This window comes from Leopardus geoffroyi, chromosome C1 (genome assembly GCF_018350155.1).
Source record: "Leopardus geoffroyi isolate Oge1 chromosome C1, O.geoffroyi_Oge1_pat1.0, whole genome shotgun sequence".
NCBI lineage: Eukaryota > Metazoa > Chordata > Mammalia > Carnivora > Felidae > Leopardus > Leopardus geoffroyi.
In genome coordinates this window covers 8,966,968-8,985,254 of record NC_059328.1, presented here as the reverse complement: position 1 = coordinate 8,985,254, position 18,287 = coordinate 8,966,968, and the positions used below count along the sequence as shown (strand labels likewise).

The window sequence follows — 18,287 nt, the reverse complement described above, 5'->3', positions numbered from 1 at the left end:
TGGATCAGCCATGCACTGTCCCATGGCACCCCGGCAGTAGCCCGGGTGACTGAGGCCAGGCTCGCCGGTGGCTGCCCACGACAGCTCCAGGAACACGAGGCTGACGCTGGCCACCATCACTTGGCTCAGGCCGGGGCAGGGCTGAAGCCAGAGGGACCTTGTGTTGCAGGATGGGGTACAGAGGGGCAACCCCTCCTCCTCCTCCTCCAGAGAACCTCTGTCCCACACTAGGTCTTAGGTCTAGTCCAAAGGCCTCCTATTCCTCCCTGAAGCCTCCGATCCTTCCTTCCTGTTTGGCTGCTAACTCCCTCAGCCCAGAGCTCCTGCTTAAACTATTGCAATAGTCCCTCCTCATCTGACTTGCCCACCAAGGCCAGAGTGATCTTCCTAATTCACTCTCTGCTCTAGTCACTCCCTTGCTCTAAAACTATCAATGGCTTCCCACTGCCTCAACCCCTGATAGGAGGTGAGGGTTGTGCCAAAATCATATCGTGGATGCTGGAGTGAAGATGCCTGGCTTTGAATTCAGACACCACCACCCCCCCCCCCTTATTAGCTGACAGCATCAGTGTTTGTTTGTTTGTTTAATAAATGAGGTTAGGGGCGCCTGGGTGGCGCAGTCGGTTAAGCGTCCGACTTCAGCCAGGTCACGATCTCACGGTCCGTGAATTCGAGCCCCGCGTCGGGCTCTGGGCTGATGGCTCAGAGCCTGGAGCCTGTTTCCGATTCTGTGTCTCCCTCTCTCTCTCTGACCCTCCCCCGTTCATGCTCTGTCTCTCTCTGTCCCAAAAATAAATAAACGTTGAAAAAAAAATTAATAAATGAGGTTAATAAACCTCAATCTTCTCATCTATAGACCGTATACACTTCATGGAGCTGTTGTAAGGATTAAGTGACATAAGACATGTAAAGCGTTTGGCACACACTCCAAAAATCACCGCTGTAACCACTTTTAATGCAATCTTTATATCTGTTACTACTTCCTTTAGTTGGCCCCAAACAGCCCATAACCTCTTGTGTCCTCACTGCTCCCAATGAGGCTTTTGCCCCAGCTAGGCTTTTGTCCGCTGCTACACCTGCCTCATGGCTCCCTCCACGCCATTCCCCCTCCTGGACCCACTCATCTCGATCCTGCTCACCCTCGGGGCTCAACTTTTAGACAGATCCCTGTGTGGTCATCGCAAGAGGACAACTTGGAAGAGGCCAGGATGGGGTGGTGGAGAGGGGGCAGAACCAGGAAAATGACAAGGAAAGATGAGGACAGTGACCAAGAGGCGGGCCAGGCAGAGAGTAAAGCCCTCGGGGGCGGGGGTGGGGGGTGGCGATGGCTGGGGAGGACAGGGGGGAATCGTGCCATGCGTGGGGGAGGGCTCAAGGCTGCTGGGAGGACAGGACAGGGCGGAGCAGGAGACGGAGGCAGCAGGCCACAGGGAGAAGCCAAACCCGGAGTCTCTAAGAGTGGCAGACAGAAGCCAGGCTGTGGGTCAGCAGCAGGAAGGACAGACGGGGCGCCCAACGTGCTGGTGAGCATCCTTATGACTAAGGTGCCCCTGCCGGGAGGGTCACTGTCAAGACCAGACAGGGGCCTTCCAAGGGCGGGCGGCATGTGGAGGCAGAACTGCACTCCACCCTCTGCCCAAAGCCATGAACCGCCCCCCACCCCATGCACCACCTCCCCCAGTCCCTCCCCCAGTCTAACACTCGGGGCCAAAGGATTCCAAGGCAGGGGTGGGCGAGGTCCACGCTGATCTCAACTTCCAGCTGGGGCAGCTGAGGCTCAGAGAGGAGAAGGAAAGTGGCCGGGCCCCCCAGAGCTGGAGACTGAGCCAGGCCCAGGCCCCAGACCCCTCAGCTCCCAGCCTCACGCTCTGGTCACTTCTACAGCCTCTGGCATCTCTCCTGACAGGCGCTGGAGAAGGCCTCCCACGGACGGCCCACAAGATACCCGTACACAGCCTGTCTGTCCTGTCCCCAAATCCTTCCCCACACTGCTCCCCACCACGCATCGCAGGCCCACTCAATTCCCTGAACCTGTGGCCACAGCAGCCATGCCCACTCAGGGCCAAGCTCAGATTGAAACAGATGGGTGGGCCACCGTCTGGACATCAAAAGAAAACAAACAAAACCCCCTGGGGATTTCTGCCCTGTCGGCTCAGGGCCCCGGCTCCAAAGTCACGGACAGAGCAGCAGTTTGCTGGCCTCTTGAGGACCCAGAAACAGACTCATCCTGTGGCTCTTGAAGTCATTCCGCATTCCACACTGCCTATGTGTCCCACAGGTGACACCAGAGACGAAGCCTGTCCCTGCAAAGAAGACGTGGAGGCTCAGAGAGGTAGAACGGTGTGTCAGACAACAACAGAGCAGGGCAGAGACCAGACCACGGCTCCAGCCTGGGGCCTCCTGGACAGCTGCCCCCGCAACTCAGCTCCCCCAGGGCCGCTCACCTCTGGGGCAGAAGGAAATCTATTTTCCCAAACCCCAGTCGGTAAACAGACACTTCCTCCTACTGGGTACGCACCCCAAGTGCCCCAAACCACAGTGATGTCACTATTTCCCCGGTGACCTCACAACATGCCACAGTGGAAAATGACCGTGAGCCCCACAGGGGTGGGCCTTGAGCTTCAGAGTCCTAGCCCCACAGTCAGTAGCTCGGCAGAGGGGGGACAAATGCCCAAAGCCCCGGGGCTGTGAAGGACGCCTGCCAGACTCAGCACCAGCGGGGAGGGCTGTGTGCCCATCACAGGTAACAGAGGGCTTCTTCGAGGAAACCGTCACTCCCACCGAGGCTTCCTTGAACTCGTGGGTTCCCAGACAGCAGGCCCTGCAGTGGGTGCCCGCGGCATAGACTTACTCACGGTTTGAGGCCCCAGGGAGTCTGCCTTCTGAATTTTACTAAGTGGCAAGGAGGCAGGAAAGCCATGAGTCCTGTTCTGCCTGAGGGTTCTGCATCTTGTTCTGGATGCAAGTTGACAGGCAGCCAGGAATTCTTGGTGCCACTGGGGCCTGAGTCAAGGAATCATTCCAGGCAAAGCCAGCGGGATTGAGGTCAACAGGAAGAGAGGCTGGGAAGCCAAGATATTTGCAGTGGGGAGTGTTGGGCTCTGCTTCCTGGGAAAACTTTTAGACACACACCCCTCCTCGGTCTACGGCCTTTGTTAAACGCATGCAAAGTTAGCACTTCCCCAACATTCCAGGAGAGTGTTGGGATCAGTGGTGGGAGGTTTAATAGAGAGGAATGCTTAGCCCCAGAGAAGCTAAGTAACCTGAAGGAGGTCACGCAGCAAGCCAGTGGCAGTGCTGGGCTGGGAACCCGGTTCTCCTGACACCTGGGCCAGTGTTCCTTCCTTGGGGCCTTGCCATCTTGGAAGTCCCTTAGAGGCTGGAGAATGGCCTCAGAGGCTCCTCCAAAGGGCTTTCCCTTCTCAGGGTTACAAGTAAACAGAACTTCAGGATCACAGAGATTAGAAACGGAAGAGATTTTAGAGATAGCCTGGAAGAAGGACCATCTTGAAGGCAGGGAAGCTGAGGCCAGATAATCCCTTTCACAGGGAGGTCTTAAGACTCCTCGAAACTGTGCCAAATGTACCCCTCGCTCACCCTCAAATGACATATAGCACCTGTCACTCATGAGAGGAGTGGAGGAGTGATTTCCTGACCCCCTGGCCGTGACCACATGCTAGGGTCCGGAGGCCAAGCAATCAGACAGGTGGTGAGAGAGGCCCAGTGAGGGGGCTTCAGGGGAGGAAGGACAGCCAGGAAAAGGCAGGGCAGAATGAAAGCTGCTCTCAGGATGTTGGGCATAAGCTCTGGGCAACCAGAGGTCTGCTACCCACACCTTGGGGCCCTTGTGGCTCAGAGACAGAGACTCTGACTCCCCGGTGGTCCCCGCCTCAGCCTGAGCACCATCCCATAATGCAAAGTCAGGTCAGGCCCTACAAAGCCACCAATGCTCAAATAGCCACCAGTGAACTGCATAGCCTACAAAGCATTTTTAACCCTGACAAGCATCCAATGAGCTGGAGGTCGTTCCCATTTTCCAGTTGGAAACACAGAGGCTCCCAGAGATAGAAAGACTTGCCAAAAACACACAGCCTGTAAACAGCAGAGGAAGGATTTGAGCTGAGATCTGCCTGATTCTGAGGGCTGGGCCCTTCCCCTAAGTCATCAATACTGCTTCCCCATGACCCAGCAAAGGGCCCGGAACTGGGAGCCACAGCATCCCCACTTTGTTCCCGTTCCCCTGGTGGCACCCCTCTCTCCTCCCTAACCCCCAGCTTCCCTCCCTTCCCGCTTCTGGGCCAGTCACATGCCAATCGGGGCCCTGAGTCATTGCCAGTGGATGGCCCTGTCACGAGCTAGAGAGGGGATGTGAAGGACAGGAGGGAGCACTTTCAGGAGAGCACCCCTAGCCTCCACAGACCCAATACGGCGTGAAGAGGAACCCAGAGATATATCCCAAACGGAGGGAGACAGACTGGAACCCAGCCCTACCACCACTGGCTTCTCAAACCCTTCTGCCTCATCCAAAAAACAGGGCCACGATACAGGTCAAATGAATATTTTTGCACATTTACTCAATATTTTCTAGCACCTACGACATGCCAGGCACTATTCTAAGCCAGCGGTTCTCAACCAGGGCAATTTCTCCCCCAGGGGACGTTCAACGATATCTGGTAACATTTTAATTGTCACAACTAAAGGGGGGGGGTTCTACTAGCATCTAGTGGGTAGATGTCAGGGATGCTGCTAAATGTACTAGAACACACAGGACAGTCCCAAAACAATGATGTGGCCAAATGTCAAGGGTGCTGAGAATGAGAACCCCGGTTCTAGGCGGTGAGTCTATAGCGGCGAGCAGGTCCCAGCCCTCACTGTGCTTACAGTCCAGTAGGAAGATGCGGTAAAAGTGAAAGAAACAGAACAAAGAAAACAAAGCAGGTCAGGGGAGGGAGAGCACCTGGTGGGGAGCTTTTGTAGACAGGATGGTCAGAGAAGGGCTCTCTGAGAAGAATTCATTTGAGCAGAAAAAAGTAGTGTGACGAGATCAGCAGGAGGAGCATTTAAGGGAAAGGGAAAGGCAAGTGCAAAGGCCCTGAGGTAGGTGTGTGTGACATGCCTGAGGAACAGAAAAGCAGCCAGCATGGCATAAAACTGAGAGCTGAATGGAATACATACACATACACACACACACACACACACACACACACACACACACACACACACCATGGTTGACATCAAAACTCCCCCTGCCCACCCCACCCAACGTACAACCTTCCTGGCTACTCCTCTAGGAAGCACTGGATGGTCAAGGCCATAAAGTATCTCCCAGCCCTGGAAAGCAATGCTGCTCCAGAATGTCAGTGAGGATCACTACCTAACACGAAAATGCCTGGCAGGCTCTCAGCCATTATCTGCCGCAATACCTTTCACACCCACTGGGCTCTGTGAGGACAGCAAGGTGGGAAGTACTTTCCAGGCCCACAGTGTCCATGCCACTAACTTGGCCCAGCTCTCAAGGGCAGGTAGGGGGAGAGCCCAGGTCTGTGACCATTGGCAACGTGGCTCCTGGAGAGCTGGAGCCGGGTCATAGTCATCTGAGGTCCCCAGAGCCCGGCACTGGGGTGGGCCTAGAGTAGGTGTCCATGAATGCTGGGGGAATGAATGAACGGCGGCGTACCAGGGTGCCTGGCTGGCTGCCCACCGCCCTGTGCAGGAGGACCAACCACCAGGCCACATCCCCAGTCAGCACACAGGCTCCCCTCTGGGAGGTCGGGCAGGGGGCATCCCGGGACAGCAGGTACACAGATCACCCATCTCCACATCAAAGGCCATTGCCCCCAGGTCAAACTGGGAGCCCCAATCTGTCCCCTTAACCCCAGCTGGCCCTAGCCCCCCGGGTAATGAGCAGGCAAGTAGTAGGGGCCCCTCAGCCTCCAGACTTCCGGTGAGAGGCAGGCCGACCCCCTTCCCAGCAGACAGCCAGATGGCAGGGGCCCTGCCCATCCCCATCAGAGGGCACCAAGTACTCTTACCTATTCCGCCAGCTCTCCTGGCATTTATTTGCCGAATGAATGAATACTAGATGAATGAATGATGCACTCCACACCAGCCAGAAACGGCTTTTAAAGGAGGCAAAAGCCCGGATGGCAAAATGAATCTGCCACACCCTGCGGCCAGTTCAGGTCCCCCGGGGGGGGGGGAGGGGGGGGCTCCTTCTGCAACTACGGTGAGTCACGGCCAACAATCCTGAGTGCACGCTGTGGGTGAGGCAGCTGGCTGGGGGCAGTGGGGAGATCCTGACACAGGGAGCACAGTGTGGAAGGAGCTGGGGAATCAGGCAGACCTGCATTCAAATCCCCCCAGCCCCTCCCCGCCCCCAGCCCTGTAATCCTGGGAAATGTCACAACCTCTCTGGGCCCCAGCTGCCACGTCTCCAAATGGGAACAGCACCAACCACCTCCCCCACCCCACCCCCTCCCCCGCCTTTTAGGAGTTGCTGTAAGGAAGCTTTCAGTGAGATTCTGTACTAAAGGCCTAGCACAGTGCCTGGCACTTAGGTCATAAAAACCAAGGGGAAGAGGACCCCACAGGCCCTGCGCTCAAGGAAATTTCCACCTGTTGAGGTAGATAAGACACCACTAGATTCAAAAGCAGAATAGAGTCTGTTCTTGGGAGAAACAAAGAGCTTTGATCCAATCCAACCGGGAGGGTGAGGAAAGGCTTTTCTGGAAGGGGTGGTTCGTGGGAAAGGCCAGAAGGAGGTGGCAAGGGGTGTGCCGTGAAGAGGGGACAATGCAATGACCAAGTCTCTCTGGATGTGGGGTACGGATGCAGAGAGGTGGCAGAAAGAACCCAGATACTTCACTCACTCCAACCTGGGACGCCCGGGGGAATTTCTCCCTCCACCACTGGGAGTCATTAGCAGGCTTCTCGGGCAGGCGCAGAGGTACCCCAATACGGGGAGCAGTGCCACCCAGGAGGGTCAGTGGGAGAGGCAGCGGGGGCCAGGAGGCCAGCTCCGAGGCTGTGGACATAGTCCGGGGCGAGGGGACCTGAGCAGACACGGGAGCTGGCCCGGAGGCGTGGGAAGTGAGAGACACCAAGGACCCCTCACACTACTCTGGGACTCAGGCGTGGTGTTGCACAGAGAAGCCCTGCACCTGTTCCCCCGATGGGCTCACATGACCCCAGGGTTCACCAGGGCAGGACAACACCCCTTGAGGCCCGAGTCTGTGACTTGACCCTGCGCTCAGGCTTTCAGAGCTGGGATTCTCCTGACCCTCCTCTGTTTTCAAGACAACCTCTGGGGCAGACCCCCCCCTCCCCACCGCCGCCCCAGGGTACATCCTGGCACCCACTGCAGGTGAGTCAACTCCGGTGCGACAGCCTCCATCCTCTGCCCTGGAGAGCTGGACTCTAAAGATGTCTCCAGCCGTGGCCAGTGAGTCACTTCACATTACCGCATGAGCCAGTGCCACCTCCCACCTTCCTCCCGGTGGAGATGTTCACCTGAGTCAGCACATCACACGTTCATCAGGGTAAGGTCATGAGGAGGTTGGAGGGGGGAAATGCCCCCTTTAGAGGAAGAGCGCCCCCTATGCCCTTCCACAAAATACAAGTTCTCTGAGCCTCAGTTTGCCTTCTCTGTGAAATGGGGTTACTCTGTCTTACCAGACCACGCAGACAGCCCAAAACAGGCAAAGGATGCGCGATCCCTTTGCAGACTCTACCTTGCTACCGTGGTGGGTGCACGAGGCCTGTTTTCTCCATGTTTCTGCAGTCCCTAAGGGGCCCCGTCTGCCTTGGCTAAACTGCCCAGAAGGCCTCCCGCACCTCCTGTGTCCCCCGAGCTCAGATACAGGCCCTCGCGGAGGTCAGCCCAGGGGAACCTGAAGACACGGTCTCCTCCCCAGTACCCAGAGTCCGCAAAGAATAAACAGGCTCTGAAATGGTCGCCAGACACCCCAAGTCGTTCCTGGCGAAGGGGTCTGCGCAAACGCACGGGGACGCAGCCCACGGTCCTACTGTGCCCTTATTAGGCGCTTACTTACTGCACATCTGGCCCTGTTCTTTCAGACGCGCAGCCCTAGCATTTCTAAGAAAGAGGAAAACCATAGCCCAGAGGAGGAGGAAGTCTTCTAAAGAGAGGGCCCGCGTCCGCAGCGAGGACAGCGCTCCGGTACGGGACCCCCTACCCCGCCGCGGGAGGCAGGCCGGGCGCCGCAGTCGCAGGGGTGTCTGAGTCGGGGGCCAGACTCTAACAGGGATCAGCCCGGGGCCGGCCGGCTGGCCCCAAACGCCCGGGTCGGCGCGGCCGGAGGGGACGGGCTGCGCCCCGGGGCGGCGGGGGCGGAGTTCGCGGCCGGAGCGCACGTGTGCCACACAGGCCTCGGGAGGGTCCCGGCGGGTCTCCGGGCGCGCGCGGCGACCGTCTCACCCTCAGGGGGCGGCGCCTCGGTCTCCCCGAGCCCCGACACCGCGCTCCGGGATGGGGGGGGTGGGGTGCGCGCCAACCGGTGGGCGTGAGAGCCGCGCGGGTCACCCACCTGGGCGGGCACGGCGCGCCCTGTGGCCCAGAGCTGCAGTCCGACGGCCAGCGTGACCCAGAGGGCGGCGGGCGCCATGCGTGCGGCGGCGGGAGCGCGGGCGGGTCCGGCCGTCCCTGGCTGTCGCGCCCTTGGGCCCTCGCGCCTCCTCTCAGCGCCCCGCTGCCTCCGGCGCCTCCGACGGAAAGCGAAAGCCTGAGTTCTGGCGGCCGGAGGGAGGCAGGTGGAGGGGGCGGGGCGGGGCGGGGCGGGGCGGGGCGGGGCCTCTCGATCACGCCTCCTCCCCGCCCCCGCCCCCGCGTCCCTGCTCCGGCTCTTACGCCCTCAACTCGCCCGGGGCTCCCGCTCTCGGGGACCCCTCCGCCTCCACCTCCTTCTCGTGCCCCTTCCCCTTGAAGTCACCCTCCCACCGGGTTTGTTGCTGCCCCCAGGCTGTGCCTCTCAACCTGCCCTGCATCCACCTACCCCTCCCACCCACCCCCTTCCCCCGCTGGCTCCCCATTCCTGTGGGGATGGGACACTAATTTGGAAAAACATCTCCCAAAGGTGACACTAGCTCTGGGGGACCACCAGTGTTCTATATAATTCACTCATTTGGACTCGAGCCAGACCGTCTGAGGGTGTCTCTGCATTAACCTCACAGAGTTACATTTTCTGAAGATTAAAAGCTATATAATATATATATTATGTATGTATGCTCACAAAATGTATATGTAACTTAATAAGCTGTGTATATTGAGTTGGCTGTTATTACTATTATCCGTGTGTTCATTTATCCTCAAACATTTTTTTTTTTAGTAGGCTCCATGCCCAGTGTGAGGCTTGAACTCACCACCCTGAGATCGAGACAGGTGCCCCTGTCCTTAAATGTTCTTCAAGCCCTTCTGAGAGCGAGCCAGACCCTGCCCTGCCTTCCTTCCTAAGTCTCCCGTCCAGGTGACGAACAAGTAAACAAGGCTAGGACAGAAAGCCATCTGGGAAATTGAGGGTGTCCAGAGAGAGCCCAGGCCAAGGGCCGCGAGGGCTGGCGGGCTCCCCTGGGGCTCACATCACCACCGAGCACCCACGCTCCCTGCCATCTTCGCCGTCTTCCATCTTCCTCCTCGTTGAGCCACAACTCTAATTTTTTTTTTAACGTTTCTTTATTTTTGAGACAGAGAGAGACAGAGCATGAACGGGGGAGGGTCAGCGAGAGGGAGACACAGAATCCGAAACAGGCTCCAGGCTCTGAGCTGTCAGCACAGAGCCCGACGTGGGGCTCGAACTCACGGACCGCAAGATCACGACCTGAGCCGAAGTCGGCCGCTTAACCGACTGAGCCACCCAGGCGCCCCGAGCCACAACTCTAAAGCAAGGGCCAGCCCCGTGTGGCCAGAACTCACTCCCCCAGGCCTGGGAGTCCTTGCCCCCAGCACACAGGGCATTTCGGAGGAGTGGGGTGGGCAGGGCCGTAGGAGACAATTCTGTTCTCCCATTCCCTCACTGCAGGCTGCCAAGGGGTTCAGGGACCTCTGCTCTGGGCCACCAACCCCCATGATGGAGATAGCAAGGTTGGTGCGTCTAGGCACTGAATGAAACTGGGAAGTGACTCTTGTGAGGTGGAAAATCCCATCTCCTGACCAGGAGTCTGGGAAATTACCTGGTTCCCAAACATTTCTAAGAGATAGGCCACGCTGAGGGTGCGGCTAGCACAACCCACAAACTTGACTCTGTATAGAGAGTCAGCCTCTAAAACTAGCACAAAGGTTTCTTCTGGCCCTTACTAGTCTCGCCTGGCAGTTTTGAGGACTCCCCGATCTGGGAGAGTCAAAGATCTGAGAGAGCCAAAGACCAGGAGTGGGAGGTCACCTGGGACAAGTGGTTCTCCATGGATGACCCAAGTACCTCTCAAACCCAAGGGGTCCCACTGGCTCATCCGATGGCTCCCCATCCCAGTGAATGGCTCTTTCACCACCCAAATGTGGGGATCCTCCTGGGACCCCACCTCCCATCCCAACTCCATCAGTGGACCCAAAGGGTAGGTGGCAGCCAAGTCGAGAGAAAAGCAAACCTCTGCCTAGTGGTTCTATCAAGGGTATTTATTTTTTTAAGTTCATTTATTTATTTTGAGAGAGAGAGAGAGAGAGAGAGAGAGAGAGAGAGAGAGTCCTAAGCAGGCTCTGTGCTGTCAGTGCACAGCCCAACACAGGGCTCAATCTCACGAACCATGAGATCATGACCAGAGCCGAAGTCGAGAGTCGGATGCTTAACCAACTGAGCCACCCAGGCGCCCTTCTATATAGTGGATTTAATACAGAGGCATTAGTTAGAAAGGAGTTAAAGGAATTAAAAGGACAGTTAGAAGAAGGGGAGATAACCCTAAGGTCAACAACTACAAGATGCTGCCACCACCCCTGTGGCTGGCGTCTAGGGGCATCTGGAACCACGGAGGAGACAGAGCCACTGCAGGAGACACCATGTGAAGCACAATGAAGGGAAATATCCTGGCTTCTCCCTTCCTTTCGCGCCCTCGTCTCCCACCAGTGCCTCCCACTGGCCGAACCCAAGACGGAAAACATTTGACAAGGGAACCTGGGAAATTTAGTCTGTGCGGTCAGCCCACTGCCATAGAGAGCCGCGCAGGGGCCTGGTGGGGCCTGTGGCTGAACACAGGCCACCAGCTGGCACCGGTCCAAGGGAAAAGGCGCGGTCACCTCAGGCCCATCTAGCCTCAGGCTCTAACTCAGGTCACACACTTTTATCGAGCATCTGTGGGGCCAGCCCTGGGGTGCTGGGCACTCAGGAGGGCACAAAGCAGGCGAGAATCTCCTATCAGTCTTGTGGACCCTAAACTCCTTGGATATCCAGCTGTCAGAGTGGTCCTTTGTAGCCCCTCCTGCTTTGCCCGAGATCAAGGGAAGCACCCCCTCCCCCAAGAAGCAGCAGGGGGCGCTCAGTACAATGGCGACACCCTTCCCCAAATCTCTTCTCTTGGCTTCTCCAGACCCAACGCCTTCTTTAGGCTAGGGATGGGCGATGGCAAATTCTGGGTGAGCCATTCGTCATTCAGTGTCAGCACACCTGCACAGGTGGCCCCGGACTCTCTCTCTCTCCAAGATGGGATTTGGTCTTGGCACCCACCATTGTGTACCTGCCGCTGGGAAATCTGCTAAAACTCAGCAAATGCACGGAGAGTCCCCTTAACACCCTGCCTTGGTCTGAATCCCTGGCTCCTTTCCTCCTGCCCCACAGCCCAGCCGTGTCTTTGGCCATGGCCATTTCTCACTCGTGATGCTCTAGTGATCTCCCAACTGGTCCTCTGGCCTTCAGGTTCTGTCCCTCTAATCTGTGCTCCGTGGTGTGGTCAGGGCCAGCTCCCAAAAGCATAAGGCAGTCATGCCATTTCCCCCTGGTCCGGTGGTTTGAAAATCAAGGGGCGATTTTGCCCCCTGCCCTTCAAGGGACATCTATCCGTGTCTGGAGACATTTGGGATTGTCACAATTCAGGGGGCAGAGTGGTGTTACTGGCCTCTCGTGGGGTAGAGGCCAGGATGCTGCTAAATATCCTACGATACACAGGACAGCCCCCACAGCAGAGAATTATCCAGCCCAAAATGTGGGTAGTGCCAACACGGAGAACCCCTAGGGCCCTCCATGCCCTCGCCCGTGGCTCCCCGCAGGCTTCTGAATCGAGCTCAGCCTCCTCGGTGAGATGCTGGAGGCCTTCACGTCCTGGCCCACACTGCCTGCCAGGCAGATCCCCCCCAGCCCCATACGTTAACCACCCTGGACTCCCTGAATAACCTTGAGTCCCCACCTCCGTGCCTTTGCCCCTGGGTTCCTCTGCCTGGGACGGCTTCCCCTTCCATCTGCTTGGTGATCACCGACTCTCTCTCCTTTGTGAAACTTGCCCTTAACCACACTCCACCAGCCAAGGCAGGGGTTGGTACTTTTGCAGACCTTTAGCAGAACCCTCACCTCCGTATGGTTAGCTGCTCACATCCCCTCTCCTCTGTTAGTAATTGCGAGACTAGCGGTTATTGGAAGTCTGCTCGGGGCCAGACGACTTACAGACATGGTCTTGCAGCAGAGAGGCCAAGCCTCGTAGGAAGCTTGTACAGCTAGTGAAGGCAACAGTGGGCTCCCACTGAGTTAGTTTGCCAAGCAAGTGCTCAGCCGGCTGCTTCTCACGCCGCTGGGCTGTGTGGTCTTTGAGGGCAGAGGCACTTGGTCATGGTCCCTGCTATTTCCCCAGAGGGAGGGGCTCAGTAAAGCTGGACAGCACAGGGGCGAAGACGTGAGTGAGTGAGCGGATGTCAGGGTCAAGACCCAGGAATCTAGTCCATCCCACTCCCTCCCAGGCCCTACCCACTCAACGTGGTCTCCCAGGCCATGCATGTCTCAGACCCCGAAGTCCCACAGCCCATTGTTTTTGCTGCTCGGTCATGGGGAATCAGCAGGTTCCAGCAGGTAGGACTGTGGCCCTCTGGTCCCCAACCCAGGGGCTGCACGCACAGTATATACCCTTGGCCTGGGGCTCCCTGGAGCCTTTCCTCCCTTCCCAGTGCAGCCCATAGCTCTCAGAGGGCCCTCCACCATCTCACCCCAATGAGCTGATGGTTGTGCTTTGCAAGCAGGTGTGGTGGAAGGCGTCGGGCCCAAGAACAGCCAGTCTGTCCGCTGGTATTTCCTGAACACCTACTACGTGCCAGGCGTTTGGAGGAATATGGCTCTCCAGCTTTAGCCAGCATCGGAGTCATCTGGAAGGCTTGTTCAATGTGCAGATTCCTGGGCCCCACTCCCGTGTCCGTTGAGGGCCTGATGATCTGGCTTTTTAATGTGCCCTCAGGTGACTAATGGATATCTTTTGGGAAACCCTGTGCAGAGAGGGTTTAGCTGCAGCAGGTGCTGTGGCTAAGGGCGGTCTGGAAGGCATAGCTGTGGTTGGGTTGGCAACGGCAGTTCACGCTGTGGGGAGGTCTCAGAACCAGCCACAAAGCCAGTACCTTCTCACCTGGTCTGGGCGCCCAGTGGGATCCTGTCTCGCAGGAGCTGCTCGGGCAGCCTGACCCTCCCCCCCTCCACCCCACCCTGCCCGCCTCCCCATCCCCACCCAGCTTGGCCCACAGCCAGGGCAGGCAACCTTCTCTCGTTCCACTGTCCTGCTTATCTCAGCACCCTAAATGCCCTGGGCCAGCCCCTGGATGACTCACGTCCTAAAATCACGAACAGGAAGTAACACAGTGTTAGCCACAGCCCTGAAACCGTCTTCTTCATCTTCATCTGTGCCTCCCCTGGCCCTCCCACCATCCCAGGGCCACACCTCAGGCTAACCTGGTCGTGTCAAGCAGCCAGCCCCTGTCCCCATTTCCTTCCAAAGAAGAGGAGGGCAGAGGAGTGCAGAGCTCCCTTCCCCCGACCCTCAGAGAGGACCCCAAGCAATTGGGGAAATGGAGTCAAGAGGGCCTCCAGTCCTCCTCCCGCACCCCCCCCCACCATTCTGCCCCAACCTCCCTGTTCTAGGTTGCCTCTTCTCAAGAACCAGCCCCCAAGTGAGCCCCCAACCACCTGAAGGCCCTCAGTTTCTCAGCCGAGTCAAGTGGGGCCAGCTGAGAGTCAGGGGAGAGAGGCTGATCTCATCCTCACTGCCAGCTCTGCCTGATGGTGGCCGCCCGGGGCCCAGCGAGCGAGAGTGGCCTCTGCAAGAAAGGACGCGTGGCTGAGGACCGGGCGTGCCCTGGGTGGGGAAGGGGCAGCCACAGCATGACCACCTGGCTCCTCTGCCTTCTGTGGACTAGGACCGAGTCCCTGCCGGTGTCCTGACATTTGAGGATTCTGATTTTCCCGAGACCCAGAATCCAAAGCAGGCTCCAGGCTCTGAGCTGTCAGCACAGGGCCCGACGCGGGACTCGCACCCACCAATGTGAGATCATGACCTGAGCCGAAGTCCGACACTCAACCGACTGAGCCACCCAGGCGCCCCAACACCCATCTATCTTTTTACCTTACATCGTCTTCATTTTCAGATTTTTTTTTAATTAAAAAAAATTTCAAAGCCGAGGATCCAAAACATCCATATTTCCACTACCCGGAACTGACCAAAGTTAACATCCAATGGCCGCCCTCCTTCCTCTCTGACATCATATCATGTAACTCTTGACCCCTCTGCCCTCCCGGCCCGGCCCGAGCGCACAGAGCACGCTCCTGCCACCAGACCTTTGCACTTGCAGGCCTCTCCGTCTGGATCACCCTTCCTCCAGATACCTGCATGGATCACTTCCTGACTTCAGTCCAGCCTCTGCTCAAATGTCACCTCCTCAGACAGGCTCCTCTGACCCCCTAACTAAAATACCTGCTTCACTTTTTTTCTTAGCAGTTCTAGAACTTCTGTGTGTGTAGTGTCTGTCTGTCTCTCCCACGATGGCTGGAGTCTCGCCTTTTTTGTTCTCTCCTGGGTCCCCAGCACCTAGAATAGCAACACAGACATTAGATAGATACTTTCTTTAAATAGCAGGTTCTTGGGGTGGCTCAGTCGGTTAAGCGGCCAACTTCAGCTCAGGTCATGATCTCACGGTCCGTGAGTTCGAGCCCCACGTCGGCTCTGCGTTGACAGCTCAGAGCCTGGAGCCTGCTTCGGATTCTGCGTCTCCCTCTCTCTCTGCCCCTCCCCTGCTCATGCTCTGTCTCTCTCTGTCTCAAAAATAAGTAAAAACATTAAAAAATAAATAAATAGCAGGTTCTCTGTATTTGTTGACTAATTTTTGCCTCAAATTATTTTATTTTGTAATTAAAATCGAAGCCTTTCTTGACACTCCCCAGCCCAGTTCTCACCCCATCTCCTTCTCCCCAAAGGCACCTGTTACTCTGAGTCTCCGAGTGGCCCTACATGGCTCTCTAGTCTGTCTTCTGCCTTCTCGTTTAAACAAACAACACAGAGTATCGTTCTCTATGCCTCTGCATTTACACAAACGGTAGAAAACCAGGCTCGCCGCTCTGCCCCTTGATCGCTTCCCCCCCCCCCCCTCGGACGTGTTTCTGAGAACTTTCCGTGTTGATGAGTTCAGACCTGGCCCGTCCTCTGTACCTGCTGTGTGGTGTTGGCCCGCAAGCCTGCCCCACAGCCTGCTCCCTGCTCCCTGCTAGGGGATGCCTGGGTGCCTGCACTTTTCTCCATCCCTGCTTGGGGATGCCCATCCTTGGCGCCTGCCTCCCAGAAGCACGGGATTGAGCGCCTCCTAGACTCCTAGGTCCTAAACCTAGAAAGTCGAACTGCCAGATGGTGGGGTTTGCACATTTTCATTTTCACTAGGTCCTGCCAGATTCCTCTCCCAAGGGGCTGTACCCGGTTACACTCCCACCAGCGGCATGTGAGACTCCCGCGTGCCCACAAGTGCGAGGACCTTTGATCTTGTCAGTGGGTTTCCTTTTATAGCCCTTCATATTTTCAAAGTGCTTTCAATTCTCCTACCCGCTTTCAGGGTAGAACCTCGCCCTGGCCGTGCCAAAATTCCTCTCCCTTGAGGCATGCGTGCCCCCAAGTCTCCCAAACCTCAACCCCTAACTCCTCTACCCACTAGCCCCCAACCCTCCACCTGCCACCCATCCCCCACCCCACTCTCCAAACCCCCCTCCTCCTGGGGAAGCTGCTTCCGGCTCGTCCCCACTTTCTGGTGAAAGTTAAAGACACAATGGCTGCCTTCTTCCCTGATCTCTCCACACCCGCCTTACCCTGGCCTCAGTTTCCCTGCCTCCCCTGGGTCCCCTCTGAGTTCTCCATCCCGTTACAGACTGGGCCGCTCTGGCCCGGAGAGGCCCCTCCCCACCCCCCATCCCCTGCTTTGTAAATAATTCCCAGGGATTTTATAATTTGGTAGCTGGTGTGAATGGAATCTTTTTTGCATGACTTCTCCCTGGCTCTGTTTGTTTGAACTTCACCTGCAGGGGGTTCGATGAATCACGCTCTTCTGCTCCCGCCCCGCTCCCCACCACCGTGAGCTCAGTCCAAAAATCCTGTGGTGTCCGTGGGGTCTGGGATCTCTCTGGGGTGGGACTGCCGGGTCTGGGCGTTGCTGTGGGCCTATTTCCCTGAAGCTGCCAATCGTTTCCCCCCCCCCCCCCCCCCCGGGGCTGGCCACCCCAGCCACACTCCCTGTCACGAGGGTCCCATTCTGGTTTGGGCCAAGTCAATGGGTGTGATGTGGGACCGCCTCTCGCTTCATTTCCATTTCTCTGAATATTTGTGGGTTTGAGCGCCTCTTCATTACTTCTTAGTCACTTGGGTTTCCCCTTCTGTGAACTGCCTATTCACATCCTTTGACCATATTTCTATTATTTCCTGTCTTTTTCTTGCAGCTTTGCAATAATTCCTTGTATATTCTAGATATTAATCCCTTGTCATTTGAGACATCACAAACATTTCTCTTATCCTGCCCTCGGTCTGGTGTCCTGGTTGATGGTGCCCTTTGCTATTAAAAAGAAAAAAACCCTTCAGTTTAATGTAATCATCAAATCCACTGATTTCTTTCCTTTTCTCTTTTCTTTTCTTTTCTTTTTTTTTTTTCTGCCTATTTAGATCTTCATCAAAAGTTCCCTTCCAACCCGTAGGATAAAAAGATATTTTTCCACGGCTGTTCTCATTCACTTTATGCTTTTGACATCTCCCACCAAGGTCTTTAACACAACCAGATAGTATGTGGTGTATAAAATCTAGAGCCCCAACTTCATTTTCCTCCAGAGCCTCTCCCATCCCAGGATGTCAACCCCGATCATGATTACACGGCACTGTGGCTGGACTGTCTCTTCGCCTCCATCCGCCTTGCTCCTGGGATAGTTCCCCATGGTTTTCATCAGTAGCGCTCTGTAGACTGTTCAGTTCCTGGTAGAGTGAGTCCTCCTTGCTCGTATACAGGGTTCTTCATTCTTCCATATATATTTTAGAACACACTCGTTCCGTTCTTCGAGCTCCAGCTGGGATTTGCACTGAACTGACGGGTGAATATGAAAAAAACCTGACATCATTGCACCATTTGGTGTAACCCGCCCGCCACCATGATGCCTCCTTCATTTGTGCAGAGCACCTTCTATCTTCCGTTTGGTTTGATTTTTCTCTGGACATCCGGGCGTGGAGAGGTGAAAGGCATCAGCACCCCTCCCTAACTCGCCCCTTCTACCCCCTGGGCTCTCAGCTGATCGCCGCCATATCTCCTCCAGGCAAGCTCAATGGCACAGCCTAGTAGTCTTTTTTTTTTTTTTTAATTTTTTTAATGTTTTTATTTATTTTTGAGACAGAGAGAGACAGAGCACGAGCAGGGGAGGGGCAGGGAGAGAGGGAGACACAGAATCCGAAGCAGGCTCCAGGCTCTGAGCTGTCAGCACAGAGCCCGACGCGGGGCTCGAACTCACAGACCGTGAGATCGTGACCTGAGCCAAAGTCGGATGCTCAACCGACCGAGCCACCCAGGCACCCCAGAGCCGAGTAGTCTTAAGAGATGATCCAATATACGATCTTAAGTGGCTCGTCCAAGCCCTCACAGCCAGCACACAGAGTGTGAACACATAACATACAGCAAATCGATCTTACGACTGATATCATTAAAATCTAAAATGTCAGTTTTGAGGGATTTGCTGAACCCCGAGGCAATGATCTCTTATGTTGAGTTGTACCACTCATTCTAAAGAGGCGCCACTTCATACATGGAGAACTTGGGGTTCTTCTGGTGTCCCGAACACAAGGCTTCCTCCAGCCTGACCCTTAGGGAGAGG

General features: G+C 56.3%; 1 protein-coding gene and 1 long non-coding RNA gene across 3 annotated transcripts in view; one reads left to right on the top strand and one right to left on the bottom strand.

Annotated features, from left to right (window-relative positions):
- The window catches only part of TNFRSF1B (TNF receptor superfamily member 1B), a 33,309-nt gene extending 24,559 nt beyond the window's left edge, over positions 1-8,750 (bottom strand). Inside the window, exon 1 of one of the 2 annotated variants that reach the window (XM_045475673.1) lies at positions 8,547-8,750. In XM_045475673.1, coding sequence (XP_045331629.1) covers positions 8,547-8,624 — 78 coding nt within the window. In that variant the 5' untranslated portion in view covers positions 8,625-8,750. The remainder of the gene's footprint in view (positions 1-8,546) is intronic. The other variant, XM_045475672.1, reaches the window with a different exon arrangement.
- LOC123597197 lies at positions 2,311-9,210 on the top strand. Its single transcript, XR_006712024.1, has 4 exons — positions 2,311-2,743; positions 7,364-7,538; positions 8,077-8,179; positions 9,093-9,210. It is a non-coding gene; the product is annotated as an uncharacterized LOC123597197 (long non-coding RNA).
- The last annotated feature ends 9,077 nt before the right edge of the window (positions 9,211-18,287 follow it).